At 38.5% G+C, this 18,668-nt stretch overlaps 1 protein-coding gene across 1 annotated transcript in view; it reads right to left on the bottom strand.

Moving 5' to 3' along the window:
* TBL1X (transducin beta like 1 X-linked) overlaps positions 1 to 18,668 on the bottom strand; it is a 398,056-nt gene that overhangs the window by 45,299 nt on the left and 334,089 nt on the right. Inside the window, exons 6-8 of the mRNA XM_082245440.1 lie at positions 9,309 to 9,561; positions 5,199 to 5,331; positions 1,933 to 2,074 (exon numbers count right to left, since the gene is read on the bottom strand). Of these exons, the coding sequence (XP_082101566.1) occupies positions 1,933 to 2,074; positions 5,199 to 5,331; positions 9,309 to 9,561 (528 nt within the window). The remainder of the gene's footprint in view (positions 1 to 1,932; positions 2,075 to 5,198; positions 5,332 to 9,308; positions 9,562 to 18,668) is intronic.

Raw genomic sequence — 18,668 nt, 5'->3', positions numbered from 1 at the left:
TGTGCGGCGTATGGGCTGAGCACTGACAGGCTGACCCCCCACCCCTTCAATCTCTGCAGCAATGCTGGCAGCTATCAGCTGTCTATTTCCAAAAGACAACCTCTGTATAGGACACTAAGCATGTGCACTCAACTTCTTGGTCGACCATGGCAAGGCCTTCTTCTTGTACGGGGGCGTGGCAGTTAGTGTGTCCTATTCCTAAATACTTTTGCTAATAGGTGTCCCTCATTCCATCTCAAAAAGTTAGGAGGTATGTCATGGTACAAAATGCGTGCTGCCACTTCAGCCTGTTTATTTATAGTCATTAATTGTGTTTTGGCATGTCCCTTTTTGCCCTCCTCCTGTTTGCATGTTAAATGACTCCCTAGTTAGAAACTCCCTTCCTTTCCATGCTCTAGCTAGTTTATTTTTTATCTCATTGTTCTAAAACAATGTTCTCCAAACTGTGGCCCGGGGGCAGGATGCAGTCCTTTGCTTGCTTTTATGTGGCCCTTGGGGCACTATATCATCCACTGACACCAATAAAGGGGCACAATTTCTATCAATGATTGGGCACTATTCCTCCTAATAACACCAACAATAGGGTCCAATGAGACCAACGATGAGGCACAATTTCTCTCGCTGACATAAAGGATGGGGCATTGTTTACTTCCACTGATGCCGGGACATTTTTTATTCCCGATGGTCCCATTCTGGTCCCCGTAAAGTCTGAAGGACAGTAAACTGGCCCTTTGTTTAGAAAGTTTGAATACCCCTGTGCTAAGAGGTCCTTTAGAGAGTCAGGAGGATTTGAATTTGAAATGTTTTTATTTGTAATAAAGACAAGAAAACATCCTATGTATTGCTAAGCTTAGAATAATCTAAATTGGATTCCACACTGAGTCTTTTTGCTGGAGTTGACACTGCTTGTGGATCAGAAAGTTGTCATGATCCCTGTGTCTCAAGAGATATATCTTTTGCACAAAGCCACAGTTAAAACAAAACAATTTTTTTGTTTACATTTTGCCATTTATTCTAAATCATTGATTGCTAGTCCCTGTATATGCCACCAGTTGTTGCTAAACAAATAATAATAATGATAAAGCATATAAACTGTCAGATCTTTAAAAATAAACTATTTTAAAATGTGTTTTCAATTTAGTATAATATACCACGTAACCAATAATCTTAGTTTAGAATACACATTTTCTCTATAAGCAGAATCAAGATATTGTTTTCACAGATAAGGTCTTACTCCTTAGGCCTCTTTCACACGGGCGATCCGAACCACCCGTCAGTTTTTCAGGCGGACCTGATCAGATGCTCCATGCAGCCCTATGGAGCAACGGATGTCAGCGGAGACATGTCCACTGACACCCGCTGCTCTCTCCAATCCGATCCTGTCCGTGAAATCCGGACGGATGGAAACCCTATTTTCCATCCGTCTGGAGGATCGGATCAGATGGGATCGGATGAGAATGCACAGGCAGTCCATTCTCATCCGATCTCCACATAGAGGACAGTGGGGATCTGACAGCTCCGTCTCTGCACGCGGAGACGGAGCTGTCATCCGCCTGCTCAGCATGGATCGGCGGATCGATCCCCCGCTTAGCAGAACGGACTCCGTCGGGCGGTGCACCCTTGTGAAAGAGGTCTTAGTCATCCATTAGTAAATAATGCATACATTATTCATATAAAGCATTATGACTTTATTCACAATGCTTACAATATGCAAATACTTATGCTTTATAAGACCATTAAGCCATTTTAAACCAGCTAAAGTAAACATTCTGCTCATGAAAATCAATAAGTCCATGAAAATGTAGAGTACATATTTTCAATAATTTTTGTAAGTTCAAGTAGGATATTAATGTTCTGAAAAGTGCTAATTAGAAAAGTTAAGTAATTACTTCATGCTTAGCTTTTAATGAATGCTAACTGTAAGTAACTTACATTCCAGTCCAATGAGGTCACATCTTTGTTGCTTGGAACATCTTGCCCACCTTCTCGTATACAGTGTCTTAAAACTAACTGAGTGGAATTGCTACTGCTATTTTCATTCAAGTTCCATATTCTTGCCGTTGAGTCTCCTGACCTTGAAATTAAAAAAAAAAAGAAAGAAGAAAAAACAAATAGATATTAATTCTTAAGCAGAACATGCTCCTTTTGTAAATAGCATACGTTCATTGGAACTGAATAGTAAATAGGTACAGTATGTTTACGTATAGCATTCCAGTTCCAGTCTAGGATTTTCTTATCTAACCATTACTGGCTAGTCAAGTTTGCAGGAGTTGATGTTTACCCATACTGATGTGAATTGTATTGTGTATTACCATGAGTTGATGCGCTATGTTACGTTTTTGAAAGATTTGTTTTAAATTGACTTGCATAGAACACTGCAGAGCAATGCGAATACAGAACACAGGACTTTGCAACATCCATGCATTTATCTATTCTGGAGACTGCAGCAAAGTTCATGATAATGTGATCAACATTCATGATAATGTGAACCTGTGGTCATGCTATGGATATTATTTTCAGGAAGTTTTGAATAAGATTTTAAATAAGCCCTTACTGACCTCTGACATAGCAGGGACTGCAGAGAAATTCATCCTCTAATTTCACAAGAGAAACACTGAAGTCATTCAGGTTGGGTCTCAGAACTCTGCCTTTTCCTCTTCCATAGCACCTGCTCTGTGTGGCTGTATGTATGGCTATGGTGCAGAAGGATCAGGCAACACAAGTCTTTTATTGTGCTGAATAATCAGTATTAAAAAATACTGTTAAATATTCTTCCAGAATCAGCTTTAGCAACTAAACACCTATCCACATCAAGCAAAAGGCAGTTCTAGATATGCAATAAGCATACAGTGCTTACAGTCAGTGGGTTGCCAGAGGTTAGCTTCTTTGAGCAGATTTGATGGTAGAAGATCACTGTGACCTGTGGAGAGGAATGCTACACTTTCCCACCTATGGACCTGCATGCAAATTAACACAGAACGCTTCCTTCCTCTCATCACCAGGTACAAACAGGAGGTGTCCAAGTTGTCCCTAGACTGTCCCTTATCTACAGGAACCTGTCCCCAGATTCAGCTTATACAAGTGGGTATCTGCCCTAACTGCTTTCCCCACACCACAGGGCTTCCAAAATGACAGCAGGGGGTTCATATCCTCTCTTTTGCTACCAAAATTTTAAAATAGACACATCCTCCCCCAAGATGGCACCCAGAATTAATATTAGAGGACATACTTGTGCTATGCCTAAATTCGCCCTAGTTTCTCATTTGCCCCGGCAGCATAGACAACTGTGAAGGAAAGTTCTCCCTAAAACACTATGGGTTTGATTTACTAAACGGAAGGGTGAAAAATCTGGTGCAGCTCTGCATAGAAACCAATCAGCATCAGATTTTGCATCAGATTTTGCACTCTCCAGTTTTAGTAAATCAAGCCCGATATCTACATCCAGGGATGTATTTATACCTAATGCTGCCATAGCCACACCTATTGCCCCTTTGTACAAATGCTGCTCCTTCCATCTTGTGAATATCATAGCAAAATCTAATGCTGGATTGGAAAATAAAAGCAGCATAGAGCCTTTCCTTATATTAACAGTTACTTTTATACAATAAAGACCAGCAAAACAAAAAAAGAAGGCATATATTTAAATTTGTAAACTACAAATAGTTCTCAGACTCATTTTATTCGGAATAACACCAATGAAAAAAAGATGGTGGGGAGGGAACTCCAGCTGATTGATAGCCTCAGCTCTGTTCTTCTGTGCGGTGGTAAATGGGTGTGTCCCTTCCCTCCAATCAGCTCTCAGACCTCTTCTCACTGAGTTCTGCAGAGTGTAATTTCAGCTTTCCATCCCCCTTTTTTTTAAGCAGTTATAACTTATGTAGGAGGAATTGTTTCAGGCCAGTCACTTCACTGGTTAATTGGAAGGGTTTACAACCACTTTGGGACCTTTTAGATGAATGTCATGCTGAACAGAAAACAGAAATCTATGTAGTATTCACTTCTCAATGGCTTCAAACAACACACTGCCAGACCACTCCTTTAACCTTTTGCCGACCACCCGCCGCATGGGCCTGCGTCTAGCCCCTCCGCCCAGCCCACAAGAAGTGCAGTATCAGCAAATTACTGTAACTTTCGATACACAGAGCACAAAACTGCAGCGTTAGAGTCAGGCCTGTACTCTGCTAGCATTAGCAGTTACCTTTTTTGGTAGCGGTTCAAACAGTCCTTGACAACCAGGGGCTTTTTTACCTGTGAGTCACACTAGGTACCAAAAATTTATTGGCCAAAATGTCCAAACAGAGGTACGCTAGTGAAGAGGCCTACACGATGCTGAGCATGACAGATGTGAGCGATGGGGAAGCCTCACTGTCAGAATCAGGCTTAGCATTTGAACCTGTATAGAGCAGCAGCACCATGACAGATAGCTCTGACGACGGAGTAGTGGTCACTGCTGAGGTCAGGCGACCCCGTTCTTCTGTTGCTGAGGTGCAACAATCGCATGGTTCTCGTATGAGTGTCAGTACTAGTGCCGCTCAACCTTCTGGTGAACTGGCAAGTACCAACGGCCTAGTACATCCTGATGGTAGTCAAACCATTACTGCAGTAACACTTGGTGACGTGGCAAGTCCCATAAATGCAGTTCAAACTGGTGCGGTGGCTAGCACAAGTAGAGTACCACAGCCACCAAGAACTCGAAGACAGGCCTGTAGAGCCCATAGTGTACTTCCTGATGTGCTTGCAAATCCTGATTGGGCTAACATTCTTGGGCTGTAATGCTATAACTTTTGCGCAAACCAATAAATATATACTTATTGAAATTTTTTTTTTTATCAAAGACATGTCGCTTAATACATTTTGGCCTAAATGTATGACAAAAATTGAGTTTATTGGATATTTTTTATAAGAAAAGTAGAAAATGTATTTTTTTTCTTAAACTCTTCAGTCTTTTTTAATTTATAGCGCAAAAAATAAAAACAGCACAGGTGATCAAATACTAGCAAAAGAAAGCTCTATTTGTCGGGAAAAAAAAAAGACATACATTGTTTGGGTACAGCATTGCTTGACTGCGCAATTACCAGTTAAAATGACGCAGTGCCAAATTGCAAAAAATGGCCTGATCATTAAGGGGGTAAAACCTTCCAGTCCTTAAGTGGTTAATTCATATTTCTCTGATTTTACATAACTGCTATTTGACTTACCCAGATGCTAGGAGATCACTGACTGGATTCCAGGCACAGATGAACACTTCAGATTCATGTCCACGTAGCACCGTTGCTTTATTAGGTGGAATTTCCACATCGCCATCAATTTCCATTGGTTCTGCATGGTTATCTGCAAAACACATCAGAATCTAGTTATGTGTCCAATATCTTAAAATGGTTATTTAATGATACTGTCAAATGCTGGTAAGGAAGAATCATTTGAAATTCTGTCCTGTATCTCTTTTTAATACAATGGAAGCACTAAAGGTAAATTGAATTGTTAAAATTTCAATGAGCTGGAATAAGCCCTTTTCTATTTTAATATGCTTTATGGGAACTTCAAGTGTGATGACATTTGACAATGTAATTACATTTATAAACCAACTCTACAAGGACAAAAACACTTAAGATTATAATGATTCATCAGAAATATACTGCATCTTATGTGGACTGAGGAAAACTGCACTATTAAAATCTCTTTACTCTAAATCAGGTTTTTCCAGCTGCAGTGCTTATCCCCCCCCCCCCCCCATAAAAAAAAAAAACTGCCTTGATTGGGAGTGTAAAAGCACAAAATGGAAGCGATAAACCATAACTGTCTGCAACTGAAACTCTACATGTTACAGTTTTAAATGGGGGCAGAACTGGGAGTTAGCAGTGGAGGGCAAAGGATAGCGGTCCACCAGGTGATTGGGGAGATGCGGCAGAAAAAAAGCAATAGAGGGTGCATGACAAAGAGTGGGGGGAGGGGTGGGGGGGTTGGAAGTAAAAGTAAGATAGGTGCACAGGGACAAGAGAGGGGAGAAAAATGAAAGTAAGGGGTGGGTGGCAAGGGTAAGGATGGAGGGGTTGTGCTGAGAGCATGCATCCACCCCCACAGTATCCATGACCCTGAATACTTATTTGGTGGTTAGATATCTTTATAATTTGATCTCTTCATGTGGCTTTGATGCATATTATTAAAACATGAAAAAAAAGTTGGTCGGGTAGCCAACCAATGGTGCTTTTTTTTTTTTTTTTATAGATGGTGGCTTTGCTGAGTCCATAGGGGGTGGCTATAGTCTCAAGGTTGGGCACACTACCAGCTGTACATTTGTGACCCCTTTGAACTATACTGCTATATTTGGGATTATATAATTTGCTTTGGCGGTTTACCTTTATGTAAGTATACAGCCACATCTATGGAGATCACATAAGTGTAATCCTTGTTTACTATATCTCTACCAGATATTTATTAGCTATGTATTTACACTATTATACTTGTGACCCCTAGCATATTGTACTATACATCTTAGTCATAATATCACCATTTTCTGGCGGTGGCTTCTTCTGCTATTCTCCCATCATGCTTATATGATTTTATTTATTCCAGTAAGTGGCTTATACCCTTTATACTTTTAGCACTCTACAATAAAGTGCATGTCCTCTTGGTTATACAGTATTATATAATTTGTATATTTAGATCTTGTTCCTCGCCGCCTCCCCTCTCCTTGCGCGGGTTGCTTGGCTCAAAGTGCCCCCTGTGCCTGCCCCAGGCACTGATGGCTGGCTGAACGTCCCACCATATAGATCAACCTGTGTGAGCATGTTTATTCAATATGTTACATTATTGTTTGCTATAAAAATACTTTTGTATTGTCTATTAATATATGTGTTGTTTTATATAGTTTGCCCTCTTCTGGGTTCTAAAAAAGCCGAACAATTAGCGAAATGTGTTGACCTTACAGGCACTGAAAGAGTCTATTCCATTTACTGTATATTGGACTTTCATCATCTTAGTCTGTAAATATGGTTCAATCAGCTTTTAGAGCTATTTAGATTTATACATAGAGGGCAATGATTCCCCAATATGTATGGGGGAAAATATTGATGTTTTTAGCTTTTGTATTATTGTACAATAGAGATAATATTTTATTAATTTTGGTCTCTTGTGCTGTGTCACTACAGTCAATTTGTTAAGGTAGCTGGATATATTTCTTTCCAGTTGTTACCTTTTTTTTTTCAATATTAAAACATATACATTTTTAACATTGTAGTGTTTTTTTCTCCTTCCTGAGGCTTTGAGCACCTAAAAAGTCCCACATTTTTTTTCTGTTTATATTAATGTATCAAGTAACAAATATCAATATATATATATCTATATATATATCTATATATATAGATATATATATATATATATATATATATATATATATATATATATATATAGATATATATATATATATATATATATATATATATATATATATATATATATATATATATAGTTCACAACTATAATGAAGTTACACCTATGAATAACCACAATAAAAATGTATAACTATAGTAATATTATAGATAATTGAATATGAATGAGTTCTCAAAGTTATACTTTGAGAACCTAAGCTGGATTTTTATTTTTGACTGAACTGAACACAGCTTCATTTTATTTATTAAGCTGGCTAAATATTGATGTTGCTAAGTGAACATCTGTTACCCCTTTAATAACCCATCCTAAATGGAAGGGAGGGGAGGAAGTGCGCAATCTACATGACAGCTGTTCAAGGTATTTCAAGGTATTTCACATAGAGTGGCAACATTTTAAAACAACAGGATGTAAACATAAAGTTTTAGACACACGGTAGTGTGACTAGTGACTAGTGAATCGTGTTTTACAAAAGTGATATTGCCATTACATAACTGCTAATGACAACTTTAAGTGTATATAAAACCAAAACACTGTTTAGTTTTGGATAGTGTTATAGGTTTGGGACCTCTATAAGGGTCCTTTCACACGAGCGATCCAATCAGATCCGCCTGTCAGTTTTTTAGGCGGATCTGATCGGATCCCCCATGCATCCCTAAGGGGCAGCGGATGTCAGCGGAGACATGTCTGCTGACACTGCATCCAATCCTGTCCGTGATATCCGGACTATGGAAACCCTTTTTTCCATCTGTCCAGGGGATCGGATCTGATGGGATCGGATGAGAGCGGACAGGCGGTCCGCTCTTATCAGATTCCCCCATAGAGATGGATGGGGCTCTGACACCTCCCTCTCCGCACACAGAGCACCTGCTCAGCGGGGATCAGTGTATCGATCCCCCACTGAGCAGCATGGATCTGCCTACGGAGGTGAAAGAAGCCTTAGGTTTTTAAAAGCGTTTGTGCCCCTGCTTTGATCTCTGTATTTGTTCTGGTGACTATTATTACCGAAGAATAATAGAAAATCCTTAATTATGAGTTTTCACTGTAACAGGAACATGGGGGAAATCTTCCAGTAAAACCTATTCTGGTGACAACTAACTAATTGTGGATATCCACACTTTAGGGATATTTCCTATCACTTTCTGTTGTGTTTATTGTATAGGAAGTAATGAAAAATCACCCCATGAGACACAGGGGGTGATTTACTAAAGGCAAATAGCCTGTGCAGTTTGCAAAGTGCATTTTCTTTTAAAATGAGACAAAGCTTCACTTTGCAAAGAATATCCAATCCTGTAGAAGGAAAAAAACAGCATTTTTGCTTGCACATGATTGGATGATGGAAGGAATCAGATCTTCTGATCATTTATTAAGCTCAGGAGCAACTGCTCTTGCAGAGTGCAACTGAACTTTGCAAAGTGCACAGTCTGTTTAACTTTAGTAAATCAACCCCACAGATGGTAAATAAAACTGACAAGGGTTTTAACTATTCCTTTCCCTTTCAAAATGCTTTAAATAACTATATAACTATAACTATATATTTTTTTTTCTTGTGAACTAAGCAACAATCCACATATTATTAAATCCTGGTGCTCACAAGTCAGGTTGTGAATCTGTATGTATAGGCATTTGCATATTAGAAAACTCAGGAACATACTACTCTTTCTTGGTATACAATAGCATTAACTGTTTTGTTCAGAACAAAATCGACTATTTACTGAAACAGAATAAAGTTACAATTTTGAAATACTAAATATTGTAAAAATGCTTCTTTACCTTGATATGAGGAATAGTCTGTAGGTGTGGAAGGTAGTAAATTGTCAGAAACTATAGACTTAGAGCTACAGAGATGCCTTAGTCAGACTATTTTGGCAATATGAATAACCCTGAATCCTATTGGGAATTATAGATGGAAGTTTACTTACTTATTGCATGTGCTCCATTTTCTTCACCATTCACAGTGGCTGCGCCGTTCTTTGGTGTGGTCTGCTGGGTTGCAGGTGCTGCTGGGGCAGTGGTGACTGTCGCTGCACTTGGTGTAGATACTGCTGCTGCAGCAGCTTGTTGTTGGGCCAACTTCTCTCTAAAGGCTTGTTGTCTAGTCTGTACAACATCTGGCATTACTGCATCAATTAAAGATAAGGATTCTATAGGCCGACCATCAAACACTGTGCCATCCTAAAATTAAAAAAAATGTTTTTTTTTTATTCTTAGTACTAATTGCATAATATATTGGTAACTACAGTAGAGTTATCAAGTAAAATCATCAACAATTATGATTAAAGGAATATAGCAATAGATTAGTTGAAAAAAGGTTAAAACAAAAGCAAAATCATTTAATATTAAAATACAATATTACATAAAAGTTTGGCTATAGGATAAGCCAATATTACATAACAGTTTTGCTATAGGATATGAATCCACCCAAAATTAATATTATAATTAGGTCATTTGGTGGATTGACGCATAACGCTGCTATAATCTACTGGCCTCTCACATCTCTTGTGGACTCCAGCACATTGATCCCTTCAGCAAAGTTTCTTGCTTGGGTCCCTCTTGCTGTCACTCTTCCTGTTACATTTACATAATGTAAACTAAATAAAATAATCCAACAGGCAGGATGTGACTCCCCCATAATGCCATGACAAGTATGCACATTTGGGAGCTCAGTCAGAGAAAACCTACTGCTGGAGTTTCTTTTCTTAGAATCTGTGATCTATCTCCAGCATCTTACAAAAAAATAAAAAAAATCAGGTTTAGTGGAATAACTGACTCTCTATTGTCTCATTCTCATAAATTGCCAAACAAAATGCTAAATATAATCTGTACAGTTGTGGCCCTTCCATTCATAGTTCCTAATATTTCTAGTACACTTAGTACAAATTCACAAAAGGGGTAAATCAGCAATACCATGTGTTAATGCCCTGTTCAATTTAATCACGTACACATCTAAAATTATTGGTGGGCAGAGGTATGGTTTTTGGTATCAATGGTGCTAAGGGTAATTGGAAAATTCTAGCTGTTGTGCCAGAATGCTGGAAATGTTTTTGGCTTTTGATGAGTCAAGGTACATAGTTACATAGTTAGTAGGGTTGAAAAAAAGACTAGTCTATCTTGTTCATTCAATAAAAAAACATGCACAAATAGAAAACCACTATATACACTATCCAATACCCACAGTTGATGCAGAGGAAGGCAAAAAATACCCAATAAAGCATGATCCCATTTGCTCCATGGGGGGAAGAAAATTCTTTCCTGATACCCCATGAGGCAATCAGATATTCCCTGGATCAACTACCCTTATCATTATTACCTTTAAATTGTAATATCGCAGTTATATTTTGTGTATTTAGGAATGCATCAAGCTCTTTTTTAAAAACAATCTACTTATTTGGCCAGCGCCAGCTCTTGAGGGACTTTATTTCACATTTTCCCATTTCTTCTGATGAAGAAGAAGCCTTTTGATATGTGGAGGTTAAATCTCTTTTCCTACAGACGTAAAGAGTACCCACTTGTCCTCTGTAATGACCTGAATTTGAATAACTCTACATCAACTTCACTATATGGACCACAGCTGAGCTTCCCAATGCCTCTTATCAGTTAGGTTGTCCTTCTCTGCATCTTCTCCAGTTCTCCAATATCTTTTTATGTGAACCTAAGTGAACTGCATATTCCAGATGAGGTCTCACTAATCATTTATACGGGGGGGGGGGGGCAAAATAGTGTCTCTGTCTACCCCTCCTTTAATACAAGAAAGTATTTTCCTAGCTTTAGAAATTGCAGCTTGACATCGCATGCTATTATTAAGTCAATGATCTGCTAGAACATCCAGATCTTTCTCTACCATTGACTCCTCCAGCTGTTCTCCTTCTAGTATGTATGTGCATGCATGTTTTTGGTCCCCAAGAGCATAACTTTACATTCATCAACATTAAACATCATTTGCCACACAGTTGTCCAATTAAATAGTGCATTGAGGTCGGCTTGTAAGGTGGAGACATTCTGTAAGGAATTCATTCCACTGCATAGCTTGGTGCCATCTGCAAGGACTGAAATTTTACTTTTATTCCCAGCTCCTATATCATCTGCCAACATATTAAACATATTCAACAAATTCCACTGCATAGCTTGGTGCCATCTACAAGGACTGAAATTTTACTTTTATTCCCAGCTCCTATATCATCTGTCAACATATTAAAAGGTAAGGGCTCAAACACAAAACCTTGGGGTACACTAGTAATAACCTTAAACTATTCAGAATGTGAATTCTCTGAATACAGTCTTTTCACCAGTTTTCTATCTTTTTACAAACTGAATTTTTTAAGCCTGTAGACTTTAATTTACACATTAGACATGTGTTGGGAACTGTGCCAAATGCTTTGGCAAAATCCAAGTATACTTTATCCCCAGCCACGCTTTTGTCTAAGTTTTTGCATACCTCCACATAAAAAGAAATCAGGTTCATTTGACAACTTCGGTCTTTTGTGAATCCAAGCTGACTATTGTTTAAAATATTATTTTCTAGCAAAAACTCTTCTATATGGTTACATTTTCAGACTACTGAAGTTATACTAATCGGTCTGAAGTTACTTGGTTAAGACTTTGACCTCTTTTTAAATATAGGCACCACATTGGCCTTACGACAATCCAGTGGTACCAAGACAGTCATTAAAGGGTCTCTAAAAATTAGGAAAATGGCTTAGATATAACAGAGAGCTCGGCTCTTTAAGGGCCTTTGGATGTAAGCCATCTGGTCGAGGTGCTTTATTCACCATTATTTTATCTAAATGTTTTTGGACCATAACAATTTTGTTCCATTGTGGATCCTTTGGGGCTGTTAGCACATTTGATGCCATTAGCAATTCTTCTAATACTTGATACTCTTTGGAATTTAGTATATGATACCGAAGCTTAATGCATAAGACCCACTATATCTTTTTGATTTTCAATAAATGTGAAGTAAACCATAGCATCTTACAGGACATAGTAGACAACTAGCTTACTCTATGTTGCTCTATTCACAATATCAATAAACCCATTTCTGCTAATACACCAGGAATTTTAGACATGTTTATGAAATGCATCAGATTTAAAGACTGAAATAAGACTATCATAGAGTGAATAATATTTAGGCAAATTAGGATTTTTTTTTAACACAAACTGGATGGGTAATCACTACATGCATGGGGCAAATACAATCCCTGCAGCTGATCTATCTATCTATCTATCGATCTGAATCTGTTTGGATATTTTTTTTAGTGAAAAGTGATGCAGTCCTTTGATGAACACATTCTTGGGTGTATATGGTCATCACATACATAACTTACTTATGTCTTGTGCAATACTAGAGTTAAGCTTTTACAGGAAATGTCAACAATTTTCATATTTAAGGTCAGATGGTTGTTTGTAAGAATATGTGGACACTGTAGACATTATCCAGAGATCTCTTATCTAAATGGCATATGGTAAAAGAGAAAATGTTAATTATTTCATGTCTGCAGTATAAAGTTTTAGAGTGGAGAGGAATTTGAATACTAGATCAGAACTGTTAGGTTTTTGCTTTCTGGATCCCCATTAGGGAGATTCATCCTCCCTTTTTGTCCTGATAACCATCATTACCAAAGGTGAAAGTGAAAGAAAATCACAAAATCATCATAACAGGAATAGAGGGGAACACTTGAGACACTAGTTTTGGTGACCCTAGGTCAGTGATTTCTCTTCCTTTGGAGGGATTTACCCTTTCTGGCTATGGGAAGGGAAATCTCTCCAATGGGACATGGATGGCAAAAAAATAATTTTACAGGCTTATAACCTTTCCTTACTCTATCCAAAATGAAAAAAAAATGTTTGGCCTACAGATCTACTTCAATACTCAATTCACTGCTGGTACCTGTGCTACTAGAATGTGTTTTTTTATGCAAGCTTTGCTGTTGGAAAATGTTGTACAGAAATTAAATGACATAATTATGCCTTTCTGGGACTTCGGTACATTCATGTCATTTCCCACTTATTCTCTTTCTTAACTTTGGAAAGTAATTATAAAACTGCTATTAGAAAAGAAACACAGCATTGTAGACAAAAGGAGACTGATAAGAAAATTACAGTACTGCTGTTGATAAGAAAACAGTATTCTTTCGCAAACATGCTTTTTTTTTTTTACTTTAAATGTGATTATATCTTTATCCGTGAACCCAATTACATTCCTTATTTAGTAAATGACAAAAAAATATGTGGTTTAAAGAGCCTGCCTTTTAACCTGTTCACTACAAAATTCTACATCTACTAGAAACCAAAATGTTCTATTATGTCTCAAAAAAGTTGATTTCAAAAGAAAATAAAATGTATTCCATATGAATTAGAGGTTCTGAAGGTAAGAACAAAATGACTCCACCATTGCAAAAAGGGTATTTGAAGTATAACAGAAAATCTTGATCAGTACATCACAGAATCTTTATGTTTATATGTAGCATTGAAATCCACCCTTTCCATGACTTTATAGATTCCTGTGCCCTCTACTTCTGTTGCACTTTTATCTATTAACATAGTTTTCAGTTTTCTGTGAAAACATTCTTCTCCATAGATACAGTATGGTGAGTAGGTGTTGTCATACTTTCATAGAAATTGTGTTACTTGCTGGAATACCAAGTAAAAATAAAGGGAGAAATAAAAGTCTAATAAGCGTAAGCACTACACTTCAGCAGCACCAGCTGACTGGACGTGATCAAGAGGATCTGTTTATTTTAGGTACCAATCGCTAAATGTAGCTATTATTAAAATGATTAGCAAACTGACTGATGCAGGAGCTTCCAACAATGTATCAAGAAACCTAGAATGACATGTACAAGCTCCATAAGGCCCGCAATGCAAAAGGTCATATTTTGACTATAGTTTTTATTAAGTATAGACAATAGGGGGACTATTTTCATCTGGAAGGTCAAAACTCATATTTTAAAATGTTTTTTCTGCTCTTTGGGCCTTATGTAGCTTGAACACGCCATTCTAGGTTTCTTGATACGTTGTTGGAAGCTCCTGCATCACTAGACACTTTGCTAATCATCTTAATAATAGCTACATTTAGTGATTGGTACCTAAAATAAACATGATCCTCTTGATCACTTTCTATTCAGCTAGTACTGCTGAAGTGTAGTCCTTACGCTTATTAGACTTTTTCCCCCCTTTTATTTTTACTTGGTATTCAAGCAAGTTCCAGCATGGTTGTCACCCTAGAACAGGAAGTATGTTTCTAACAGGATCACCAAGTGAAAATATGGAATCAAAAGTGTATGTCAAAGAAAACAAATTTAGACACCACCAAGGAAAGGTAAGCTGCAACACATTTATTGTTTATTTTTTTGCGGGCTTAGAGACCCTTGAACAGTGCAAAGGGGATCAAATATGAAACGTTCCTTGTTAGAGATCACTTACGCTTTAACGGCTGCTATACATTAATGGCCAATCCTCTCTCACTTAGGCAGGCCATACATGGAGCAAATTTCTATCCTGCATCCACAGGTTGTGTCAGAGAGTGTTGACAGCGGAGAAGACAGTGATTATTGCTAGTGGCTATACTAGCCGCTAGTGATAATCATACATAAATACCGGCAGGCTGGTCATACCCAACTTCATCAATCAATCAACTTTGCATACTCAGCCTGCCCATACATGGTTCGAATCTTGCCTAGTTCCTGCTGAGATTCTTTGGCTCGCCTTAAAATAATCTCATCTTCACTGAAACATTCGCCCAATATTTTTTGAAGTACACATTACTAGAATCTTCAGTATTTTGTCTCTCAGATAACAAATAAAACATGTTGTGGAAAAGGAAACTCTAGCTAAACTATTACATTTTTTTTCTACATTTTCATATTTACAATTGCTTGGTCTTTGAAATTAACCCCAAAAATATTCAAGTGGTGCTTGATTTTGCTGTATCATGTAAAATTTTCCACCTTCTATGGGTGCTCTTAAGCTCACAACACGTTACAATTTCACATAGATCTTCTGCTACATCCAAAGGAGATTGTACAGGGATTGTATAATCAGATTGTAACTTCAGACTAAAATAAACTTCAGACGATTCCAAGGTCTCTCTCCATCGCTTCATTATGGGGGCTTTATTTTTTACTTACTGCTACTCTACTGCTACTCTACTCTACCACCTAGCTGTAGATACTAGACTGCTGTTTTACTACTACTTTTTGTTTTTTTGGGTCAATGATTTTATCCACAATGAAAAGCTGTGTGTGTTGAAAAGGGCTTTATTGGGTAAAGCTGGGAGACATTACTCACTGGGGGTCACATACATTAAGTGTGGTCCTTTATGCTGGCCATAGATGGTTCGAATCTCGGGTGCCTGTCAGATTTTTCATGCGATTATTACCAGCGGCTATAGCCACTAGCAATAATCACTGTGTGTTCTCCCAGACAGGGCTGCTCTCCCCACCTCCTTGCCAGGAGAAAACAATAGCTCCATGGGGGGATTCCCCCATCAATACTGACTGTGTTGATTGGGGGATTGAGCTATTTTCTTTCCTGCACCCTGTGATTGGAGGAAAGAAATTTGCTCCATCTATAGCTGGATTTACAGTATCTCACAAAAGTGAGTACACCCCTCACATAATTTTAGATATTTTATCATACCTTTTCCTGTGACAACACTGAGGAAATTACACTTTGCTACAATGTAAAGTAGTGAGTGTACAGCTTGTATAATAGTGTAAATTTGCTGTCCCCTCAAAATAACTCAACACACAGCCATTAATGTCTAAACCACTGGCAACAAAAGTGAGTACACCCCTAAGTGAAATGTCCAAATTGGGCCCAAAGTGTCAATATTTTGTGTGGCCACCATTAATTTCCAGCACTGCCTTAACCCTCTTGGGCATGGAGTTCACCAGAGCTTCACAGGTTGCAACTGGAGTCCTCTTCCACTCCTTCATGACAACATAACAGAGCTTGTGGATATTAGAGACCTTGCGCTCCTCCACCTTCTGTTTGAGGATGTCCCACAGATGCTCAATATGGTTTAGGCCTAGAGACAGGCTTGGCCAGTTCATCACCTTTACCCTCAGCTTCTTTGGCAAGACAGTGGTCGTCTTGGAGGTGTGTTTGGGGTCATTTATCATGTTGGAATACTGCCCTGCGGCCCAGTCTCCAAAGGGAGAGGATAGTGCTCTGCTTCAGTATGTCACAGTACATGTTGGCATTCATGGTTCCCTCAATGAACTGTGGCTCCCCAGTGCCGGCACCACTCATGCAGCCCCAGACCATGGCACTCCCACCACAATGCTTGACTGTAGGCAAGACACACTTGTCTTTATACTCCTCACCTGGTTGCCGCCACATACGCTTTGCACCATCTGAACCAATTAAGTTTATTTTGGTCTCATTAGACCACAGTATATGGTTCCAATAATCCATGTCCTTAGTCTGCTTGTCTTCAGCAAACTGTTTGCCGGCTCTCTTGTGCATCATCTTTAGAAGAGGCTTCCTTCTGGGATGACCAATTTGATGCAGTGTGCGGCGTATGGTCTGAGCACTGACAGGCTAACCTTCCACCCCTTAAACCTCTGCAGCAATGCTGGCAGCATTCATACGTCTAGTTCCCAAAGACAAACTCTGGAAATGATGCTGAGCACGTGCACTCAACTTCTTTGGTCGAGCATGGTGAGGCCTGTTTTGAGTGGAACCTATCCTGTTGAACTGCTGTATGGTCTTGGCCACCGTGTGGCAGCTCAGTTTCAGGGTTTTGACAATCTTCTTATAGCCTAGGCCAGTGATGGTGAACCTTGGCACCCCAGATGTTTTGGAACTACATTTCCCACGATGCTCATGCACCGTGCAGTGTAGTTGAGCATCATGGAATATGTAGTTCCAAAACATCTGGGGTGCCTAGGTTTGCCATCACTGGCCTAGGCCATCTTTATGTAGAGCAACAATTCTTTTTTCAGATCCTCAGATAGTTTTTTGCCAAGAGGTGCCATGTTGAACTTCCAGTGACCAGTATGAGAGAGTGAGAGCGATAACACCAAATTTAACACACCTTCTCCCCATCCTGAGACCTTCTAACACTAACGAGTCACATGACACCGGGGAAGGAAAATGGTTAATTGGGCCCAATGTGGACATTTTAACTTAGGGGTGTACTCACTTTTGTTTCCAGCGGTTTAAACATTAATGGCTGTGTGTTGAGTTATTTTGAGGGGACAGCAAATTTACACTGTTATACAAGCTGTACACTCACTACTTTACATTGTAGCAAAGTGTCATTTCTTCAGTGTTGTCACATGAAAAGATATAATATAATATTTACAAAAATGTGAGGGGTGTACTCAGATACTGTAGATGTGCAAGGGTTCACTCTAATAATAGATCACCCAGATTGCTTGAGGGGGGTTACAGTCAAGCTATGTGGACTAATTTAGAAGCCCTCTAATTTGATTTTAGCACAAACAACTCTTTACCATTTGCATGTTCTCTATATTCCATATAATGTGCACTTGTACAATATTATTTCGAGATTTGACACCGTACAGTACATATTCTCTTCCATCCTTCTATTACTTTATAAACAATACAAAAACCATATGCCAGCAGCTGTGCATCACTTTCCACCTCAAGTGACATTGCTATTATATTTCAGGACGTTCAGAGCCGGCTGAGCGGACAATCAGTATATGACTCACACAATATAAATTGAATCTGCAATAATACTCAGAACATAATGCAAATCTCCTGTTACAGGTCATCAGCTGTGTCATTTGTAAGGATAATGTGCACCTTTCCATGGCTTTTGATCAAAACTATCATGCCTGTTTATGAAGTCAAGTTTTATTTATTTGTTTAAACATTTACATTATTTTTTTTGTTGCATAAAAGCTTATTTTTAGAAATAGAGATTTTCTTTAAGTTTCTTTCATGACACTGTATTTGCATTCTGTGTTTACTCATGAAAGAGCCCAGCAAAAGCTGCTTATGTTTGAACTATGTCTCTCCAACTGATACTGCATACTACAAACAGGGAAGGGGGATGTGTCTCTCCTCTGACCCATTCAGCTCTGTGTCCTGAATAGGATTTGAACAGTTGGAAAGCAACAAATTTTTTGTCTCGACCGCACCAAAGTAAAGGACTGTAGAAAACTTGAAGTCATTGGAAATGTAAACATCCATTTCCATCATCCAATCACGCGCAAGCAAAAAAATACAGTTTTTTGGACTGCATGTAGTTGGGTATTCGTTGCAAATTTAAATGTCGCCACATTCATTAAGGGTCCTTTCACACGGAA

This window comes from Pelophylax lessonae, assembly GCF_965119305.1.
Source record: "Pelophylax lessonae genome assembly, chromosome: 2".
Taxonomy (NCBI): domain Eukaryota; kingdom Metazoa; phylum Chordata; class Amphibia; order Anura; family Ranidae; genus Pelophylax; species Pelophylax lessonae.
The sequence above is the reverse complement of the archived record's forward strand: the minus strand, read 5'-3'. Positions and strand labels throughout refer to the sequence as shown.